Source organism: Pseudorasbora parva, chromosome 17, assembly GCF_024679245.1.
Source record: "Pseudorasbora parva isolate DD20220531a chromosome 17, ASM2467924v1, whole genome shotgun sequence".
Lineage (NCBI taxonomy): Eukaryota > Metazoa > Chordata > Actinopteri > Cypriniformes > Gobionidae > Pseudorasbora > Pseudorasbora parva.
The window spans coordinates 3478814-3500750 of NC_090188.1; the positions used below are offsets into that span (position 1 = coordinate 3478814).

At 40.1% G+C, this 21937-nt stretch overlaps 1 protein-coding gene across 3 annotated transcripts in view; it reads left to right on the plus strand.

Annotated features, from left to right (window-relative positions):
• arid4b (AT-rich interaction domain 4B) overlaps positions 1 to 21937 on the plus strand; it is a 151363-nt gene that overhangs the window by 47336 nt on the left and 82090 nt on the right. For all 3 annotated transcript variants that reach the window (XM_067420933.1, XM_067420934.1, XM_067420935.1), the window contains exon 3: positions 18937 to 19047. In XM_067420933.1, coding sequence (XP_067277034.1) covers positions 18937 to 19047 — 111 coding nt within the window. The remainder of the gene's footprint in view (positions 1 to 18936; positions 19048 to 21937) is intronic.

Below are 21937 nucleotides of genomic sequence, written 5' to 3' on the forward strand. Positions count from 1 at the left end.
TAATGGACGCGAGGCAAACTAAATAATAAAATTACACTTCAAATATTTTTCCCCCAAAGTTAATTTATGTCATTGAAGGCATTTATCATCACGATGATTTAATTCCAAGTGTTCGTTTTTAAAATAAGTTTAGTTTTAGTTAGTTATCTGATGCTTTAAAAACGGGGGGTGTGATGTCATGATTGACAGCTGAGACTGACGTCTTCTCTGAGTGAAGTTGTCACTGAGGCACTAACAGACTTTTTTCTGAATTTTTGGGAGCAGATTGGAGCTTTAGCTTTAATTTCTACATTTCCATAACTGTTTATTTCACACCAACATAATTAATTGTTCTGCATCTGCAAGAGTGTGGGCGGGCTTTTGATATCGCAGCAGTGCTTCCTGTTCTACTTCCTGCGCTCTACTGCGCAACTCCGGTCCCGAAATCGCTACTGCGCAGACTCGGCCCCAAAGATGTCAGCGCCGTGCAGGCCGCCTGAAAGCTTCAAATATGGCAAGCGGAAACGGATGATGTCGAGTCGTCCATATTTTTTTACGGTCTATGGTGTGCACAGCCACGAACACTGTCATTGTCATTTTGACTCCCCACCCTGCCTCCATGTTGCCCCCGAACTGTTCTATGAATACTTCGACCTCTTCTAACATGCCCAGTGGCGTTAGATAAAGTCTCCACCACAATACTGTTGGCGTGATTGCTTCATGGCGAGCGCAGCAAAAATCTCCCACGGCCGCCTCATTCCCAACACTAACACACCTGCTAACTTCACGATGTACACTCCGACCCCGGGAAAAATCGTTCCCACCATTGACATTGGGCAAATGATCGACCGTTGCGTCGTCTAACGTCAGGGTTAGTTTCACTTTCAGAATCACCGTCATCTCATATTTCCCTTCAGAATCAGGGTCCGCGAATAGAAGACCCAGAACTTCATTGTGGGTAAGCTTTATTGATGCCATTAGAAAATAATAATAGTAATAATAATCTAATGCAAAGACTCGCTGACGTTGACAATGCTCTGAAAAAACAGATCACTCGCACACCAGCTCCGTTTTTGTTTGCACTGATTCAATGCGCTCTTGCTCGTATATTTTGTATAGAATCATGATGTTTTTATGAGTCGTGATGAAGTACGACATGTCTACCATCTAGTGGAGGGGAGGTTGAATGAAATTTCACACTCTATTTGACAAAATCGGCCATTTTATTCAGTGACACATCTTGTCGAGTAAACTCGACCTTGGCACCAAGAGGGTTAAACATCAGAGATAAGCGTGCACTAATAATTATCCCGGTGTGCACTAGCCTGGATGCCAGCCGAACTTAGCCCCGCCCACAACATTTTTAGGTCGGGCAATTCGGTCTGGCCTCGCTCCATAGAGGAGTAATTATCCCCGAACAGAAACTGTTCAGACCAATGAGATCATCAGGGCGGGCTTTAGACGATGACGGACAGATGATCAACAGTAACGTAATCATCACGTCATCAAAGGGGCTTGGGTTATATTTGTTCGAATCCTAAACGGAGAGCTTGTTTGGATAAGCATTCACCATCACAATTTCTCTCAGAAATGATGATCATGTTGGGTAAGTGCTCTGTGTATCATTAAATTATTTTACAACACTGGCAAAGATTGTGTATTCCAGCCTGATTTCAGCGCGCGTGCACAGGGTTGCCAAGTTTTTACAACAAAACGCGCCAACTACTAGCCCTATAGCTTCTCGGGGGGGTTCTCCGGGGAAAAAATGGCGTTCGGGGGTAAAATGTGTGTTATTTTTGGCAAGGTTGCTGCTAAAATTCGCACTCATGGGTCTATATATCACATAATAGTCGCTTCAACTCACGGATAAAAGCGGACTTGGCAACACAGTGCAGTTGAACTCTGTTGACATTTGACAATGCGTCGCTTCGTTGCTCTGATTGGTTGTCGGTCTGTCCAATTGAGGTCTTTCCTGGTTGGGTTGAAACACGCCCCATAATCACAGCCCAATGGAGCATCAGACTCATATTCTGACTAGAGCTGAGGATGAACACGTCAGGCTAGGTGTGCACATGGTTCTACACACATTCAAGTGTTGATCAAAAAAGAATGCATGCATACAATAAAATGTTTTTTTTTTTCTTTTAAAGCAGAGGTTTTGTTCTTTCTTTTGCTATATTGCATGTTCAGATATTCATTTAACAAAATATCCTGGGGGCCTTAACTTTTATGAAGATGATCAAAAATGTCTCGATGGCTGGGAAAGAGTTAAGCCATCGGACGTTTTGCATGGCAGATGCTTAAAGAGGTGAATAAAGCCCATATATCTAATTTAAAGAACTGATGCTGAATCGTGTCTAGCAACCAGAATCGCTGGATATATCAGTCTGTCCTAATCTGATTTTCGTTTTGAGAGGTCAGTTTATTTGAAGGTTTCACGTCACAGAGCTTTCGAGTGCTGTTCTTTCTTTTGTATTCCTGTTTCATCAGATTTGAATTGAAGGAAATGGGTCGGTAACTCTTTGTTATATTTTTTGATGGGTTATGGCAAGAAATTACATTCATATCTTGCCAAAGCACTCAAAAACACCAAGGCATTGAGGAAAATAAGTCCAGTTGGGATGAGAGAAGGGTTTTTGAGGTTGTGTGTCGTCTTACATTTTGTTCCAGACCAATCCAACCCTGTGTTAGCAGAGCAGATCCATCACTTATTTGGGCCGCTCTGGTCTTGGAAGATCAGGCCAAACCCAAACTTTTCCTCATGTCTTAATATTAAGCCTCAGTTTTGCAGTGTGAAAATGCAAGGGAGGGATTCGGGAAACCACAGCCGAGCAGATTCCAACGCAGCCTCGTATTGCCAAGGGATGGTCATGTAAACATTATGGAGCCGCGTCGGTTCCCAGGCGAGGCGGCTCTGTGAACTAATGAGGTGTTTATGTTGGAACGAAGTGTCTGCGACTCCCTCCTCCGCTGACTTCATCTGCCAGTATTGACTAATTGCCATGAATAAAGCCACATATCTTACCTAAAGAGCTTCAACCATGACGCTCAGCGTTTCAGACGCGTCACGTTGAATGCAATCCTCCAAAAGCTACTCTATTCATGCATCTCTGTTAAAAAGTAAGCTAATATTATAAAACAAATAGTTCTGACATGAAATCCTGATTGGTACATTCGTTCTGAAAGAGCTGATAAATGCATCGCCGTGAGGGCACATAAATTCTCTGTTAATGTGGCAAGTTGTAAACAACTAAACGCCGCTTCACTTTTTGCCTGACAGAAGTTCTTCCTCATTTTGTTTCTCAATCTGTGTTTTTGGACTACGGTGTTGCAGTCCAGATTCTTCTGGTTGACACACCATTGCAGTAGCCTCCTCTGAAGGGTTTGTGTTTCACTGCCAGACGGTTTGGTGTGGTAGGAAATGACCTAATGCATGTATTTGAGTGGTTAATTTTGGTTTCAGCAGTCTTCTTTTTAGAAGAGGTGTTAATATGCAATATAGTTTGAATGAGATGTTTCATCTTTTGCTTCCAATTGACCGTTCACAAAGACCTTTAGTTACTGTTGCTATGTCTGACAAGCCGTGCTTTCACACCACACACACACACACATTCTCACGCAGTGAAAAACACATCGCGGAGCAAATGGGATATACTGACAACGCATTGACAAACAGGACTGAGCAGGTTACTTTTAATATGAAACAATGTCTCAACCCTAAAATGTTGTAATTTTTGTAAAGAAATGTAAACAATAAATAGCATTTTGTGGCTCTTTAATGTGTGGTGAAAGGTCGCTGTAGCGCCTCAGTTAAAGCTGCTCATGAACTAGGGATGCACGATATTATCGGCAGGACATCGGAATCGGCCAATAAACGCTTAGAATATAAAAATCAGCATCGGCCAATATGAAAAAATTATGCCGATATGCCTTGGCGATATGCTAACGTGTAGATATGCGCCTGCAATAACTCACGTGTGCAAGGAGAGCTACAGCGCTGAGACCATGTCAGCACTGCGGTCATTCTTCAAGTGAAAACAAGCAAACCCATAGCATGAACAGTGATTTATATTGACTGTTTTTAAATGCTGCCTTGAATTTGTGAATGCGCTTGACCGTCAGCAGCAGATTTGCCCGGTTTTCACAACAACTAGACCAAAACGAACCCAAAACAAGCCCAATCGCGTCTCTTCTCTCTCTAGCGCGTGCGGCCGCCTCCACAGCAGCAGAAGCTCCTCCAGGTCCTAGTGCCCGCCAGACCGCTATAACTTTATACATGTAGTGGGGGTGCTGTTGTTACAGTTATACAATGAAAAGTAGAATACACAAATGAATTGAAGTTACTTCTTGTTCTGAATAAGCAAATAAGTAATGATTTCATAAATCACAAGCAAGACACGTGTAAATTAAATACTTTTATTTTTAAATAAAAGTATATTTTATTTAAAAGATTATTGTATTAATCTGTGATAAAATTTTAGGAAATGGATGATGAAAAATAATCCAAGGAGCTCTACAATAATTGTAGAGTTGAAAGACAGCATCAACGGATGTCATGCCACCCCCACTTCATGTGCACAAACGTTAAATCCAAAAATACAATATTTAGGTTACAGCTGCATCTGGGGTGAACAATGACTGACTTTATTATTGTTATTTTCAGGGCACTTAATATACTCTTATCATAAAAATAACTATTAACATTTATTTATCTTCAACAAGAATTCTTTTAGTAAGGAGACCTCAGAAATCTAAAACCAGAATTAAAAAGAAAAGTTTTTGCTCAAAATGGTGTTGTTTCCAAACAAAGGGAAAAAATAAACATATATCGGCATCAGCCAAAATGAGCTGAAAAATATCGGCAAAAATCCAATATCGTGCATCCATGTTATGAACCGATCATCTCATCCTTCTAGTTCATTTATAGTACCCAAATAAGCATGAAAGACGTCAGTACACACTCTTTTTCAAGTCCATCGACGTTAATTTACGAACTCTCTTGACTGCTTTGTCGGACAAAAATGGCGGATTCTGCGAATTGTGATTGGTCAGATCGCCTGCCAATCAAACTGCCGGCAAAGGGTGAATTGGCTTATACAAAATGATTGATATATTTGTCTATGAAGAATTTCAAGGCTCCACACTTTGACCAATTTTGGTCACATTTTGCAACCTTTTTTCCTGCCGGTGTGACTAAATTTTGCACTGGTGCCACCCTCACGTTAGCTTTCTGATAAAATCAGCAAATTAAACGAAAGTGGAACAAAACTGTGCTATTCGTTTGACCTGCGCAGCACGGACTGTTTATCAGTTCGGAGCTATAATAGGCCCTGTTTACACCTGGTTTTAAAGGGTTAGTTTGACCAAAAATAAAATTATCCCATGCCATCTTGCCCTCAAGCCATCCTAGGTGGATATGACATTCTTCTTTCAAACTAATAAAATTGGAGTTATATAAAAATGTCCTGGCTCTTCAAAGTTTTATAATGACAGTGACTGTTGGGTCATTTTTGAAGTTAATAAAAGTGCATCCATCCATCTTATAACTGCTCCGCACGGCTCCCGGGAGTTAATAAAGGCCTATTGAACAAAATTATGCATTTGTGTAAGAAAGTAGCTGTAGTTGAATATCTCTCCACATAAGCGTGCACTAGACTCTAGGTCCCCAATACTTTGTTGGCCGTTGTTAAAATATTGATGGTATAGATCTTTTAAAAAATGATCATTGTCCTCATTTTCAAGTCATTCCAAACCTAAATCATGTTTTTTAAGAAACTTCATCTGTTTTCCATACAACAACAGGTCATAGTGACTGATCTGTTAAGCCTTAAAGACACAAAAAAAACTGTAGTCCAAATGACATGCAATATATCCATCGCACAAATCTAGCAAAGAATATAGCACACAAGTATTATCGAGTGTTTAAAGAGAGCGAAAGAAATTAAAGTCACTCTGAAAGGGTGAAGGTGTTCATTTTTGAGTGACCTGTCCCTTTATGTTCATGTTCAACTTTTGAAGTGATTATAGGCTATAAACTGAAAGCCTGTGTAACGCTCATGAACTCAGCAGATTATAAGCAGATTTTGAACTCATGCATTTTATCTGCACGCCTCACTAAAGGGGATTCGAAGGATTTTTGAAAGTTAAACTGCTGAAATAAACTCTTCTTGAAGCCCAGAGTGGCTCTGATCATGCATGAGCTGAAAACACCTTACGGGCTCTGAATATATGAAGCCAAAGTAGTAATAAGTGTGCTTGCTCAAGGCCTCCTGACCTTCAGATCCCGCTCATCTCCAGTTGGTCACCATCTGTGTCCGAATTTGCTGCAATGGGCTGAGTATCTCTCACCATCCTTTATTAAGAACAACAGATGAAACCCTAGTAAGTGTTTACTAAACCAAACGCTCATGATTGAGACTTAAAGTGACGTTTTTCCTATTTTATATTATTGAATTGTCATATGCCAGTTTGTCAATGGTAAGTAAACCATTTATAGACTGACTTTCTGCAAAAAAATAAGGTGTAGAAAGAATTTTTACTCAGAAATCGGTAGTACATTTCAAACATTTCAAAGAAATGCATTGAATTTAGCCTGAAGTTTTGAAGCAGAAAGGCTGAAAAACATGTCAAATATGCCCTAATAATCTTTGTCTTATTTCCACCTTCATGTTTGCATCATAGTTCACACTGCAAGCAAAAGTGGCCCAAATCTGATTTTTTTGGAGGTAGTGTGAATACTCAAATCTTGCCCATATCAGATTTTTTCAGATCAGATTTAGGGTGCGTTCACACTTGTCATGTTTGGTTGGATTAAAACGAACCCTGGTGCGATTTCTCCTTTAGTGCGGTTCATTTGAACATCTGTGAACGCTGCCATCTGAACCCTGGTGCGCACCAAACAAGCGGACCGAGAGCGCTAAAGAGAGGAGTCTTGGTCCACTTCCAAACAAACTCTGGTGTGGTTCGATTGATATATGAACCCAACACAGACCAAAGACATGTAAACGAACCAAAAACAGGACGTAATGTCACAAGATGCGACGCTACAAGTCAGCTGATTTAATGGCGCGGAAAGATCGATCGGTGTATCCTAAATGAATAAAGTTAACGTTAGAGGGCAAACGTAGAGCAACGAGGAAGTGCCTCATCAATATTTGGTCCGACGAGCATGTTTCGAAAATGCTAGAAAAAACTCACTTAAAGCATCCCTGGTTCTTCCCATCAAAGGACCTGCAGTGTTGCCCAATTGACGGTACAGACGACAGCGGCCGTCTCTTTTCTGCATTCAACGGAGGAAATACGGCTGCTGTTTTGAATGTTTTGAACATGTTATGAGCTCTTCATGAGTTCTCAGCTGGTAAAAATAATGCCATATGTACACACTTAAAATGATGGCGTTTAATCCAGCACAAGCATTGTTTTGAATGTTCGCTAAGCAAGCTCCTACGTCATATAAGCCGACCAATCAGGTTGTGACCGTCTCCCTGTGCCTTTGGTTAATGCCAGTGTGAACGCTAAGCAGACCAGGACTATATGTTTTGTTTTTGTTTTTTGGTCCGGTCCAAACGAACCAAACTAACCGAACTACAAGTGTGAACGCACCCTTAGACCACATACATATGTGGTCCTGAATCTTGCCTAGTTCTAAAACTTTTACGTCAATCTGCATCGACATTTGTCACAATTATGTGTCAGCGAGTTAGACGTACACACAACAGACACAGTAACATTAAAAACCTGACTAGATATGGAGAACAGCGATGGAGCGAGTCAGTGGAGGGAGAGCGAGGTGATAGACCTAATTAATATATGGGGAGATACTTCAATTAAAGCTACGCTAGAAGTATCCTACCGTAACCGCTCTGTTTTTGAAAACACACGAAATGGAAGAACGGTGACACAAGAACGTGGCTTCAGTGCCAAAGGAAGGTGAAGAGTCTTAAAGTGAAGAGTGCTTACTTCCTCATAACCTCCCGAGCTTTAGTGCAACAGCGTGCTGCTTCTGGTGTCATTGATATTGTTCTTTTGCACGTGTGTGTTAGTTTGAAACCTCAAACAGTTCACACTGGAGTCAGATTTAGGCCACATTTTAAAAGGTAATGTGAACAGCCAAACAAAAAATCAGATCTGAGCAAAAAATCAGAATTGAGCATTAAGACTTGCAGTGTGAACGGGGCCCATTATGCAAAGATTGTGATGCACAAAGATGCATTGCATTGTGGGATGCACTATTGCACACTGTGCTCTGGGGCTAGTTGCACTGTGTTAAGACTAAAGCACTTATTTGTCCAACTAGCAATTAGTCAAAATGTAATCATTCTTACTTTTCTGATTCAAATTGAACCGATCTACCATTTTACGTAACTGATTTTAAAAAGTTAGGACCAGTCTTAAAGAAAAACAATTGATGACTTTTAGGACTAGTCTAAGTGTTTTATGCAACTGGTTGCACACTTTGGCACCTGTTAGTAGGTCATCTGGGTATTTCATGCATCTAGATGATTCACATTCTGTGCACGGTTTGGAAATGCCATGCTTCACCTTTAAATGTGCGAGTGATTCCTGTTCTCTGAGTGTTTTGTGGTTGTGTTCTGTCAGAGTGACGGCGTCCGTAGAGCTGCAGTAGTTTCTCTGGACCGCGTGAGGAGGACGGATGGCAGTCGTCTAAGAGCAGATTGTATGGGCTGTTTGTGTGATGTTAATGAACATCTGTGGCGTGTCTGCTGATGCCCCGTCAGGCTGAGAGCCACAGGATGGGGCAGGCTGAGTACTTCACTCTTTGGCAGCGCCAATGCTCCTTCTGGAGACTGAGAGAGCTTGTGACCGTCTAGCTGGGAACCTTAACAGAAGTGAATTGTGACGTACATAAGGAAATTGCATGTATAACTTTAATATCAGCTGATTTATGCATGTTCACTAAAATAATTAAAATAAAAAACATTTTACATTATTCACATATGGGCTATTCTTAATCATAAGTGATTGTCATGCAGTTCAGTTCCACGAATGCCCCTCAATCGTGAATTTTGGTAACAAACACCACACTTAAATGCTATTCATTCCAACACTGCTGCTGAATCACGTAAGGCGATCACCATCAGTGTATGCCGAACCCCAAAGGAATGATTCTTATCTGTCATTTACTTTTTTGTGAATCAAAAACAGTCTGAACAGTTACTGAATCATAACCGTTTCCAATCTTCATGCCGTTCAGTTCTATTTATATCTTTAAAATTGTTAATTTTAGTATTAAACACCATACTATAACAGTAAAATCCTTCATTTGAACACTGCTTCTGAATCTGTAACAGGAAATGTATAGCAATCAGTGACTGAACCCCAAATGATTGATCATTTGGTTCTTTTTAATGAATCAGAGACACTTGGATCACTCGGAACAGTTAATAAATTACTCATTAATTTAATGCCATATTTCACTCCAAATTAACCAAAAACTATTACTGTGTTTTGTTGTATTTAAAGCTTTTATCACTAACATCAGTGTTTTGACTTACTGGTTGACTTACTCTTTCCTCGCTTTTGTTCCGTCATTTATGAGACGAAGCTTCCCCACTTTTGACAGACTTTTTTGGCTTTTTGTGTTTTCACTGTTATATGGTAGAGGGCGCTGTTACACATCTTCTTGCGAATCTCACCCACATTCAAGTGTTGATTAAAAAAGATGCATGAATCTAGAAAAAAAAGTTTTAAAACATTCAATTTTTGTAAATATTATCAAAAACGTTGGTGGGAAAAGAGTTAATGCACAATTTATGATTGAAATCTGTTGGTGATCCCATTTGTTTTTGTATTTTTATTTAGTTTATGAATTACACCAATTAAAAGCTACTTTGTACATTTTATATCTTTGTTAATTTACCCTTAAACGCATATACCTCGGGTCTTTAGTGACCCGAGACGTCATTCACAACCCACCTCATTCATTTTTTGAAAAGTTAGACATTAATGGGATACTTCACCCAAAAATCTAAATTTGATGTTTAATTATTTTAATTACACCCAATTGACATGCCTTATATGAGCAACGGTTGAGTTAAAAATCTTCATTTGTGTTCTACTGAAGAAACAAACACACCGACATCTCAGATGACCTGGGGTCAGCAGATAAACATTACCATTTTGGGGTGAACTATCCCTTTAACACTCTTAACATTCCTCAATCAATTCATTAAAACAATATAACAATAAAAAAAAATACAATTTATAAAAGATTGTTGTGTGTGTGTGTGTGTGTGTGTGTGTGTGTGTGTGTGTGTGTGTGTGTGTGTGTTTCTTTAATTGTATAGGGTCGTTAATGGCTCGTGGTTTGTAATAATGCTAGGGGTGTAAGAAAATATCCATACATGTGAGTATCGCGATAATTTGTTTGGCGATATTGTATCGATTCTCAAAAACACTGTACCGATATTTATATATTTATTTATTTACATCCAAGATTCGTGGCTTTGTGTTCGAATTAAACCACAGACTGTATACAACTCAACCACTAGATGGCAGTGTTATCTCAGAACGTGACTGACGCGGAGCCGGGCAAGGTGTGTGTGTGTGTGTGTGTGTGTGTGTGCGCGTGTGCGCGCGTGCATTTGCTTTAGCACAAGACGATATAATTATTCAGCTCCCGCGGTTTACTGAGCTGAAGTGTGGACTCATTTTGGCTTCAGACACAAAGAAGCCACTCAGGAAATCGACAAATGACATTTTGTTTGCGAAATAGGCCAAGTTAAAATTCAGTAGCCTACTCGGGAAACATTGAATCTTAGAGCTCGCTTAACATCCAGATGTCGTCCACGTTGCCGAGAAGCCTTTCGATTTTAACTTCGAAATAAGTTAGCACATTTTCCTCTCAGTAACAAAATAAACACTCCAAAAGTGACAGCGCTGGTAGCAGAAGGAAAGCATCTGATCGTAGCGATGTGGAGATGATGACCAGCTCTGCAGTTCAGTAGCCTGACTTGAAATGGCACTTTATACAATAGACTGTGTTAAAGAAAACAGCTTTACAGTATTAAATATAAAACAAACAGTCATTCAGTCATGGAGTGAGTGAACTATGCACTTTCCAAATAGTTTGGAAATGAAAAACTGCTATACTGTGAACCTTTAAAACATTTACACATAAAGAATCATGCAGTCACTTTACTATTTCCCTTTAATAATAATAATAATAATAATGCGTTCGATTTATATAGCGCTTTTCAAGGCACTCAAAGCGCTTTACATAGAAGGGGGGAATCTCCTCAACCACCACCAATGTGCAGCATCCACCTGGATGATGCGACGGCAGCCATATTGCGCCAGAACGCTCACCACACACCAGCTGATTGGTGGAGAGGAGACCGAGTGATGAAGCCAATCAGGATATGGGGATTATTAGGAGGCCATGATGGACAGAGGCCAATGGGCAAATTTGGCCAGGATGCCGGGGTTACACCCCTACTCTTTATCGAAGGACATCCTGGGATTTTTAACAACCACAGAGAGTCAGGACCTCGGTTTAACGTCTCATCCGAAAGACTTAACATCCTTTACTTAAATTGCACAAAATAGTGATATAAATGATACTTTATTAATTAAATAAAACAGTTACTTGTCATGTTTTATGCATATGGTTGTGTTCTTTATTCTTTTAAATTAATCTTTCTAATAAAAAAAAATGTTCTTACAATATCGCAATATATCGTATCGTAACCACTGTATCGTGATATCTATCGTATCGCCAGATTCTTGGCAATACACAGCCCTAAATAATGCAAGTATATTTTCTTCTGTGAAATTCACCTTTATTGCACAAGGTGGCGATGTCTGATAAACAATGATGAAGTGTCGTTCACTCATAGTTACCTCAGACAGAGAGCAAAAGAATAGAAAGTATCATCGGCAAGACTTGAAATGGCTCAGCGGTTTACTGAACGCAGTCAAACTCTAGTGTCACTGTCACATGATGGTGCTGGATCTGTCACAGTAATATGTTAAATCAATTAATCAAAGTTTTATTTGCCATTTGTGGAGCACAAAAGATTTGTACACATACATTGGAATTGTACTGCCTTTCCCTTAGAGCATATTTGTACTGTATATCACTATTCCTATACGTTAGCCATTAGTCTCACTGCTGCTGATAGAAACTGTTATAAAAGCGTGTTAAAGCCTTTAGAGTGGCCATTTGACCAGCCATTGAGTTTTTAAAACATTACTGACCAGTCTTACCTTCACAGCCGTTGCTGTTGGGCCATAATGTCAGAAATGAGTTCTCAGCTAATGCCATTTTGAATGTGCAAAATGCACAAAGAAGATTTGAGAAAGTCTGCCAGTAGGTCATTAACTCACAGTTAAGAGGGTAAAACTCATTAAAACAGGCCACGGCCACATTTCACCAAGAACCAAAAGATTTTTGATTTCTCATTACTGCAAAAAATGAGATTTATGTTATGTGTTTTATTTAAATTGTAAAAAGTTTTTTTTAACATTTTAATAATAATTGAACTTCATTTTCTGATATTGTTTTTTATATAAAATAATTTAATTTTCTTTTTATTTAAAGACAATGGAAGTCCTTTGTTTTTAGATGGGATTTAAACAGAATTTTACAGAAATTATACAATAAAATGAGGTGAAATGCTATCGTTGTGGCCCGTGTAATGTGTGCTGATGCTGTGCATTTACATATTGATTAAGTTCTTTGTAAAGTGCCAACGATTACTAAATCAGTTCTGTTTGTTGTTATCGCTTTTCAATGAAGCGTCTCTTGTTTTAGTGGACTGTGATGAGACTGAATCAGACCTCTCCGTTACACTTGTCTTTGCCCAGCTTTATGTTGAGGAAACTATTGAATACTAGCGTTAGTAGTTCAGCTTCTTTCTTTCCATGGCCAGTGCGTTTAGTGAAGCCTAAAGCACTCAAAACACATGCTTTCTTTCCTGTACCTAATCATGTGATCATCAGAAACATTCTGCTCTTTTTGTGGTTGTGTGTTGGTTAAGGCACTTGTCATCTGGCAGTCCGTGGTTTGTTTAAGCTGTGAGTTTAAATGTAGCAGCTGTGTTTCATTTGCTGACACTTTAGTGCTGGTGTGATGGTTTTCAGTCTTCACTTTCTCTGCTGAAGACTAAAGGACTGAGTGCGTCTTGTCACAGTTAGCAAAACAATGTTCAGGGAGTCACAATGCCATTGCAAAACAATTCTCAACTGGTAACACTTCTGTTAGTTATCATTAGTTAAAGCATTAACTATGAGCAATACATTTGTTCTGGTATTTATTCATCTTTACGGCCCCTATTGTAACAATCTAAGCACACAGTCACTGTGCAGGTGCCATTAGGGCGCGTTCAAATCCACTTTTGCTAGTTTAACGACAGGAAAAACAGTCGGCGTGCCAGGCTCATGGTCCAAAAGGATTGTACCTCGTCTCTTAATGAGTCATGGGTGTGTTTTAGGCATAACGTCTCATCTCCCATTCCCTTTAAAAGCCCTCCATGGCGGATTCACTATTTACATTGGGGAATACAGACACCCTCAACCTGACCGGTCTAGTCCGTGTGTGTTTGCCACGATTGGTTAAATAAGTAGCCAGTTTCATTCGTCATTACTGCAAAAAGGTAATTCTGATACATGCAATGACTATCCATTATGGCATTTTTATCTTTATGTACACAATAGATATGTGCCGATTTTCGATAATGCGATTTATCACGATAATGAGTATGCACGATATTGTTATTGTGGGCTCTTTAAAATATCGTAAATAAATTATTAACAATTATACATTTTTTTATAATGCACTCAAGAATACTTTGCCCATCAACCGTATAAATGCTTAACACCGCTGTATTCTGCATCAAAGGGAAGCGCTCAGATGTAAATGAGAAGCACATGAACCGGTGAAGGAGACGAGCTGCTGAAGTGCCGCTCAGTGACAGCAGAGGGCGCTGATGAACTGCAGAATGCGGCGGTTACCCCGGAAACACGCAAACAAAACAAAAACACGTGTAGTTTTTAAAACAGCCGTTGGTTTTTTGTAATCTCAATGTTGATCATCACAGCACCAAATACTTAATACTTTAAGACTTAATAGGCTATTTATTTTCAAACTTAAACATTTTTATGTTTTAATCTGGACTACAACGTGCCCTAATGATTAGAACTGTTCTAATTATTCGTTATTGTTCAGTAAAACTTGAGACATACGACTTCATTAGTTAACATGTTAATTCATTATTACCAAACTGACAATGAAAAATACTTATAAAGAATTAATCATTCTAAGTAATGTTAATTTCTTAGTTACTGTTTAATAACTTTAAAATCAAAATAACTTTTTTAATGGACCTAAGATAAAACTAACAATGATCAGTATTTCTTAACTAACATTACCAAAAACATTATACTTTCTGTCCCAAATGTAGCTATTGCTCAATCTTAGTTAATGCATTAAATATTGAGACCTTATTGTAATTTGTTACCTGTTGTTCTTTATAGCCTAATTCTTTTGCACTTTAATCTGTTTGAAAATTTTACTTTTACAGCTCTGAAAAAAATCAAGAGACCACTTAACATTGATTTCTCAATGAGGGGTCTCTTTTTTTTTCCAGAGCTGTGTATATTTTTGGTGCACTATTGTATTTAAACATTCAGTTATTTTTGTTATTACAAAAATAGTTCTTAAAGCTGTTATGCTATGGCAACACTTTTTTTTGCAACTTATTTCAATATCGTGATAATATCGTATATCGTGATAAAACTTATTAAAGCAATTAAGCGCAACATGAAAAATTTATATCGGCACATGCCTAGTACACAATAATAATCTTTTACATTGTAATCCTTTTATTTTTAATATTTGGTTTATGTGGTGCTGCACGTCCCTGTGTGTGTGTAATAATCAGAGTGTATGTTGTCCACAGCCTAAGCGCCTATAGGCTCATATTACTAACACGCCCTATAAATAACACACAAAAACTGCCCCATTGACTTTAGAGCCGGTTTGTGTTGGTCAGTGGTCAGTCCTTTTCAGTTCCTCAAAATAGCAACACACCAACAATGCTCCTGAACACACCTGGTTCTCAGAACAGATGCCCATTGGTGAGCAGATGTGCCCGTGCATTTGATATTTAAACAACGTGGAGCAGAACATGAAAATGAAAACTGTGTCTGGCTGAAACTAGCAAAAAACACGCCTGGTGTCACATTGCATTGGGTGTATGATAGGGCCCTTAGTGTTAAAGGTGCACTATGTAACATTTGGCCCTCTGGTGGTTATAAAATAAAACTGCATACATTTTGCAGTAGACATCGTTTTGGTTGGACAGGATTATCATACTGCTAAGACAACCATAATGAAAGGATCTTCACATGATCTGACCTCTGTAAGAGAGCTACAAATGACAATTTATCTGTTCAATACAATATCATACTTGCCTGTTGAGTAATAAAAACGCCATCATTCATATTTAAATCATATGATTCGATTTGTGTCTTCTGATTGGTTTCTGTAAACAGGCTTTTGCTGACAAATGGAAGTAGCTTTAGTGGTTTCTGCCAACAATTTGGTATTTCTGAATGGGCTGACGCCATACACTGTAAAAAAATATGGACGTAGTGTCCGTGAAGTCACCCATAGGATTCTGAAGAGCAGTTCTGAAGCGTAAAGTAGAGACGAGCTGGCCGTCGCCATTTTGGCCTCGTGTCATGCACAGATAAACGGCTATCCACCTGTCAATTAAAGTGGCCACGCCCTTAATTAGGCAGAACTTTAAGGCTTTATATAATGTAAATGAATGAGTTATAAAAAAATTCACCCCCCTCACTGTTGTCATGAAGGTCATAATTAGCCATACAGTCCAAAACCACCATTTTTACCAGGCTTTAAACATGTTTTTTGTGCTGAAAAGTTGGGCATTTTAACATGGGGCTCAACGCGCGGTGACAGGCTCCTTCTGGAGCCTGTCTCTAGTGGCCAGTTGATGAACTGCAGTTTAAGTCACTAAAGTATTGCCTCCAAGAGAAACGGGGAGGAGCCGCTTGGGTGACGCTGGGATTAAGTTGTACACTAAATTATGGGATTTAGTGGATTTGAAGCGAAAGCATTTGATACACGTATACTATGTGTGGAGACCATTCGCTCAATATCATTATCTCATTTTTGATGACTTTTGCATTTGACCTCTTGAATTTCTTAGTGAAAATAGTTTCTACACCAAATGGTTTTTAGAGTAGCACATTCAGATGTTTGTCCATGATTAAGGTCCTTTGACTCTTTTTTTTTATTTTATTAATGTAATCTGGGCTCTCAAGAAAAGTCCAGACCTTGAGGGAACAACTGGCTGATGTTTGCAGAAACCAATCTTCCCAAAGTCCTAATCTCTGATTCTTGGGGATATGAAGAAAGCTGGACTGAAGAGAGCGTTTATGTCTTATGTCTGTGAGGTCTTTACGTCATGTTCTTGTGGGTGTCTGGATGTCTAATGACTCAATCACTAGCCTTGGGAACCCTTGTGTCTGTGTTGGTTAAGATGTTATGTGAGTGGGTGTGTGGGTCGGTTATCTCTCGGCCTGTTCGCTGGTAAAGCACACACTCTTCAAACGAGAGAGACGGGTCGCCAGGGTCAGGTACACAGAGCCAGTCCACCTACACATGCTATTCCTGCTCTCCCTGTCATCTTAAGATCAATAAAAGATGAAGTGTAGAGATTGCTCAGAGCTGAGGTGTGCTGGCCGAGTGTGTGTAAGGTGACGTTATACTTAAATCACAGATTATGAGAGAGACCCCGCCAAAACTGAAGCGCTAATGGTGCGTTCACATGGAGATGAGAGGTCTTTAATTATTTCTCTCAGTACAACAAAATATATGGTACAATCTGTGAGATGGTTCAATTTAATTTACTTAGGTAAATTAATTTAAGTTAATTTAATTGAATTTAATTTAAGATGATTCAAATGGATGTCAAACATCTTCTATAACAATGTCTTAAAGGGTTAGTTCACCCAAAAATTAAAATTATTTCTTTAATTACTCCTAATGTTGTTGGACACCCGTACCACCTTCATTCATCTTCGGAAACACACATGAAGATATTTTTGCTGAAAGCTGACGGCTGAGAAAGGCTTCAGAAAGGCCTCCATTGGCATTCAGTACATTCCCACTGACCCACTCACAAGACCCATAAAGGCACTAAAGACGGCATTACAAAGTCCATCTCACTACAGGGGCTGTACAATCATTTTACAATGCGACGAAAATAGTTATTGTGCGCACAGAAATCAAAATAACATTTTTTTACTTTTTGCGACAAAGTTATTGACGTGAACTCGACGCATGCGCGAGAATATGAGGCAGATCCGCCGTTCGAATACATGACCCGGAAGAGGAGGAGCCGCTACCGCCTGAGTTCACGTCCGAGACCTACACGGAAGACAATAACTTGCCGGATAAAGTCATTATTTAGATTTTTTTTACGCACAAAAACTATTCTCATCACGTCGTAAAATGATTGTACAGCCCCTGTAGTGAGATGGACTTTGTATCGACGTCTTTAGTGCCTTTATGGGTCTTGTGAGTGTGTCAGTGGGAGTGTACTGAACACCAATGGAGGCCTGTCTGAAGCCTTTCTCAGCCGTCAGCTTTCAACAAAAATATCTTCATTTGTGTTCCGAAGATGAACGGAGGTGTCACGGATGTCCAACGACATGAGGATGAGTTATTAATGAAATCATTTTCATTTTTGGGTGAATATCCCGTTTACCCTATTTAATCAACACCTCAAACTCGTTGTTGTGTTCCTCAAATCATTCCTGAGCCATTTTTGCTTTGTGGCAGGGCACATTATCCTGCCCCATACGCAACAAACTGAGCTGCTCTGTGTATTCTGACAGCTTTCTATCAGAACCAGCATTAACTTCTGGAGCAGTTTGAGCTCCAGTAGCTCGTCTGTTTGATCGGACCACACGGGCCAGCCTTCGCTCCCCACGTGCATCAATGAGCCTTGGCCGCCCATGACCCTGTGGCCGGTTCTCCACTGGTCCTTCCTTGGAGCACTTTTGATAGATACTGACCACTGCAGACCGGGAACAGCCCACAAGAGCTGCAGTTTTGGAGATGCTCTGACCCAGTCGTCTAGCCGTCACAATCTGGCCCTCGTCAAACTCACTCAAATCCTTACGCTTGCCCATTTCTCCTGCTTCACACACATCAACTTTGAGGACTAAATGTTCACTGCTGCCTAATATATCCCACCCACTAACAGGAGCCGTGATGAAGAGATCATCAGTGTTATTCACTTCACCTGTCAGTGGTCATAATGTTGTGCCTGATTGGTGTACATCAGTGACGCTCTTCACCGAGCGCTTACACAGATAAAACTCACTCCACTTTCAAAACACTCAAATGCTCCTGTGCGCTGATCATGGTTTTCATACTCTATATTCAGACGTCAGTACTTGCTTAAAGCGTAATTGTGCTTACTTGTCTTACTTTACAGTTGTAATCGTTTGTGAATGAAGTTGGTCACCTGTTGTTCACTCAGTTTCAGTTTGTTGGCTGATTCGACAGTGATTTAACTGGGCTTCACACACTAGCCTGAACACACATTTCAGTCATTTCTCCAGTTCCATGCTTGAAACGGGACGCTATTCTTGACTCAATTTCAAAGAACACTTTCTGCCAAAATGATTGCATACTTTGAACTGGTTGTTTCAATTTGTTCTATTGATAAAGTTTGTTTATGAGCTGTTTAATTCATAACATTTTATTGCAAATTAAAATGAATGAACCAAATTATTTTATTAATACTAAATCCATAAATCCATGCCATGATTGTAACAGAAATATTCTATACATTAAGAGTCGGACTAACCTTTTCTTCTCTGAGTGTAGAGACTTGACCTCTTCCTCTGTTACATTATCATTAATCGACGTGTGTGTGTGTTTGTGTGTGTGTACAGACACTGGAGGAGCCCCCTTACCTGACCGTTGGCACTGATGTGAGTGCCAAATACAGAGGGGCGTTCTGTGAGGCCAAGATCAAGACCGCCAAGAGACTCGTCAAGGCAAAGGTGAGCCACTGAAACACAAGATCATCATTTCAAGACATTTTGAATGCATTGATTAGAAAAGACTGTTATGCACATTTTAGGTGTTGACTGTGATCGTATGGCCATTAAAAAAATGAATGCACCGTAAGAGATCTGTATTTAAAGGGTTACTTCAGCGATTAGCTTATGGCTTTGTATCAGCATATGCTTCTCCCCCCATATCCCCCTGAGACAAGAGATTTATGCATTTTATTTCTGGAAAAATTCCTCTGATGACACAATTATTGTCAATTTGCGTCATCGGAGGAATTGTTGGCCAGAGGCTAAAGACTACAGCCATCAGAGGGAGCCCTTTCCACATGTTTTCAACCCGTTCATGGGGGATGGAGATCACACTCACAGCACAGCTCGCAGCTGCAGCCTCAGGCATTCATGTTTAAACGGTGCGGCTGGCGGAGCAAAGTGAGTGTTTCAACTTCTCAAATTAATTCATACGAATGTTAAGCTTCCAAAGGCATGAACTGAAAACACTCCAGACTGAACACGCGCTGTGAATCTATGCCGCGGATGCGTTTACCTCAGCTCTCATCACGAGCTCATCCATGACTGTCAGTATATCTGACTCCTGCAGCGGTTGTGCTGTGACTCTCCCTCAGCGGCTCAATCATATTATAAAGAACAGACACATGCAGTTTTTAATTGTAGTGTCTGTTCTCTAACTGAACTGATTTTATTAAAATGAACGCGGTGGGAAAGTGATCCAGTAATCCAGTAAAAATATTTCAATCAGCAGCGAGATTATTTCTCTCACCCCATTGCCAGATCATTTAGCTTGTTTTAAACAAAAACTCTTCCAGAAAACAAGAAAACTTATCTAGTAAATCATATCTAGTCTAAATGTATCTTGACTTTTAAGAATATTTAGATATTGACAAAATCTAAAACAAGAAAATCATGTTTTGCAGCGTGTCATGAGTTTACATTGCTCATTCCTCGTTCCTAATGAAATAATCTGGTCGTTTTCCTCCTTTCCCTCATCAGTGTTTCTCTTTGGCTCTCGTCTCCTCATGTTGTTCTCCTGATGGCTCTGATGTTTTATAATTCCTCTCTCATAGCGCTGAGATGTGATTAGCTGCTCCTTACAAACCAGAGACCTTGTTCAAGGTTGTAATCATATTCCTGCTGTTGTACTACTGATGACATCATTGTGTCTGCGCTCTCTCTCTCTCTCTCTCTCTCTCTCTCTCTCTCTCTCTCTCTCTCTCTCTCTCTCTCTCTCTCTCTCTCTCTCTCTCTCTCTCTCTCTCTCTCTCTCTCTCTCTCTCTCTCTCTCTCTCTCTCTCTCTCTCTCTCTCTCTCTCTCTCTCTCTCTCTCCCCCCCAGGCTTTTCACGGCAGTGTGTTTTCTCTCTCTTTCTCTCTCTCTCTCTCTCTCTCTCTCTCTCTCTCTCTCTCTCTCTCTCTCTCTCTCTCTCTCTCTCTCTCTCTCTCTCTCTCTCTCTCTATCTTAGTTCTGGGATTATTAAGGCATCTTTTGCTTTCTAAACTTCAAAATTTCTAAATTAAACTTTCATATATTTTAGATTCATTGCACACCGACTGAAATATTTCAGGTCTTTCATTATTTTAATACTGATGATTTTGGCATACAGCTCATGAAAACCCAAAATTCCTATCTCAAAAAATTAGCATATTTCATCCGACCAATAAAAGAAAAGTGTTTTTAATACAAAAAAAGTCAACCTTCAAATAATTATGTTCAGTTATGCACTCAATACTTGGTGGGGAATCCTTTTGCAGAAATGACTGCTTCAGTGCGGCGTGGCATGGAGGCGATCAGCCTGTGGCACTGCTGAGGTGTTCTGGAGGCCCAGGATGCTTCGATAGCGGCCTTAAGCTCATCCAGAGTGTTGGCTCTTGCGTCTCTCAACTTTCTCTTCACAATATCCCACAGATTCTCTACGGGGTTCAGGTCAGGCCAATTGAGCACAGTAATACCGTGGTCAGTAAACCATTTACCAGTGGTTTTGGCACTGTGAGCAGGTGCCAGGTCGTGCTGAAGAACCAAATCTTCATCTCCATAAAGCTTTTCAGCAGATGGAAGCATGAAGTGCTCCAAAATCTCCTGATAGCGAGCTGCATTGACCCTGCCCTTGATAAAACACAGTGGACCAACACCAGCAGCTGACATGGCACCCCAGACCATCACTGACTGTGGGTTCTTGACACTGGACTTCAGGCATTTGGGCATTTCCTTCTCCCCAGTCTTCCTCCAGACTCTGGCACCTTGATTTCCGAATGACATGCAAAATTTGCTTTCATCCGAAAAAAGTACTTTGGACCACTGAGCAACAGTCCAGTGTTGCTTCTCTGTAGCCCAAAAGTGTCTTGACCTGGGGAATGCGGCACCTGTAGCCCATTTCCTGCACACGCCTGTGTACGACGGCTCTGGATGTTTCTCCTCCAGACTCAGTCCACTGCTTCCAAAAGGTCCCCCAAGGTCTGGAGTCGGTCCTTTTCCACAATCTTCCTCAGGGTCCGCTCACCTCTTCTCGTTGTGCAGCGTTTTTTGCCACACTTTTTCCTTCCCACAGACTTTCCACTGAGGTGCCTTGATACAGCACTCTGGGAACAGCCTATTCGTTCAGAAATGTCTTTCTGTGTCTTACACTCTCGCTTGAGGGTGTCAATGATGGCCTTCTGGACAGCAGTCAGGTCGGCAGGCTTACCCATGATTGTGGTTTTGAGTAATGAACCAGCCTGGGAGTTTTTAAAAGCCTCAGGAATCTTTTGCAGGTGTTTAGAGTTAATTAGTTGATTCAGATGATTAGGTTAATAGCTCGTTCAGAGAACCTTTTCATGACATGCTCATTTTTTTGACGGAATTTTGGGTTTTCATGAGCGGTGTGCCA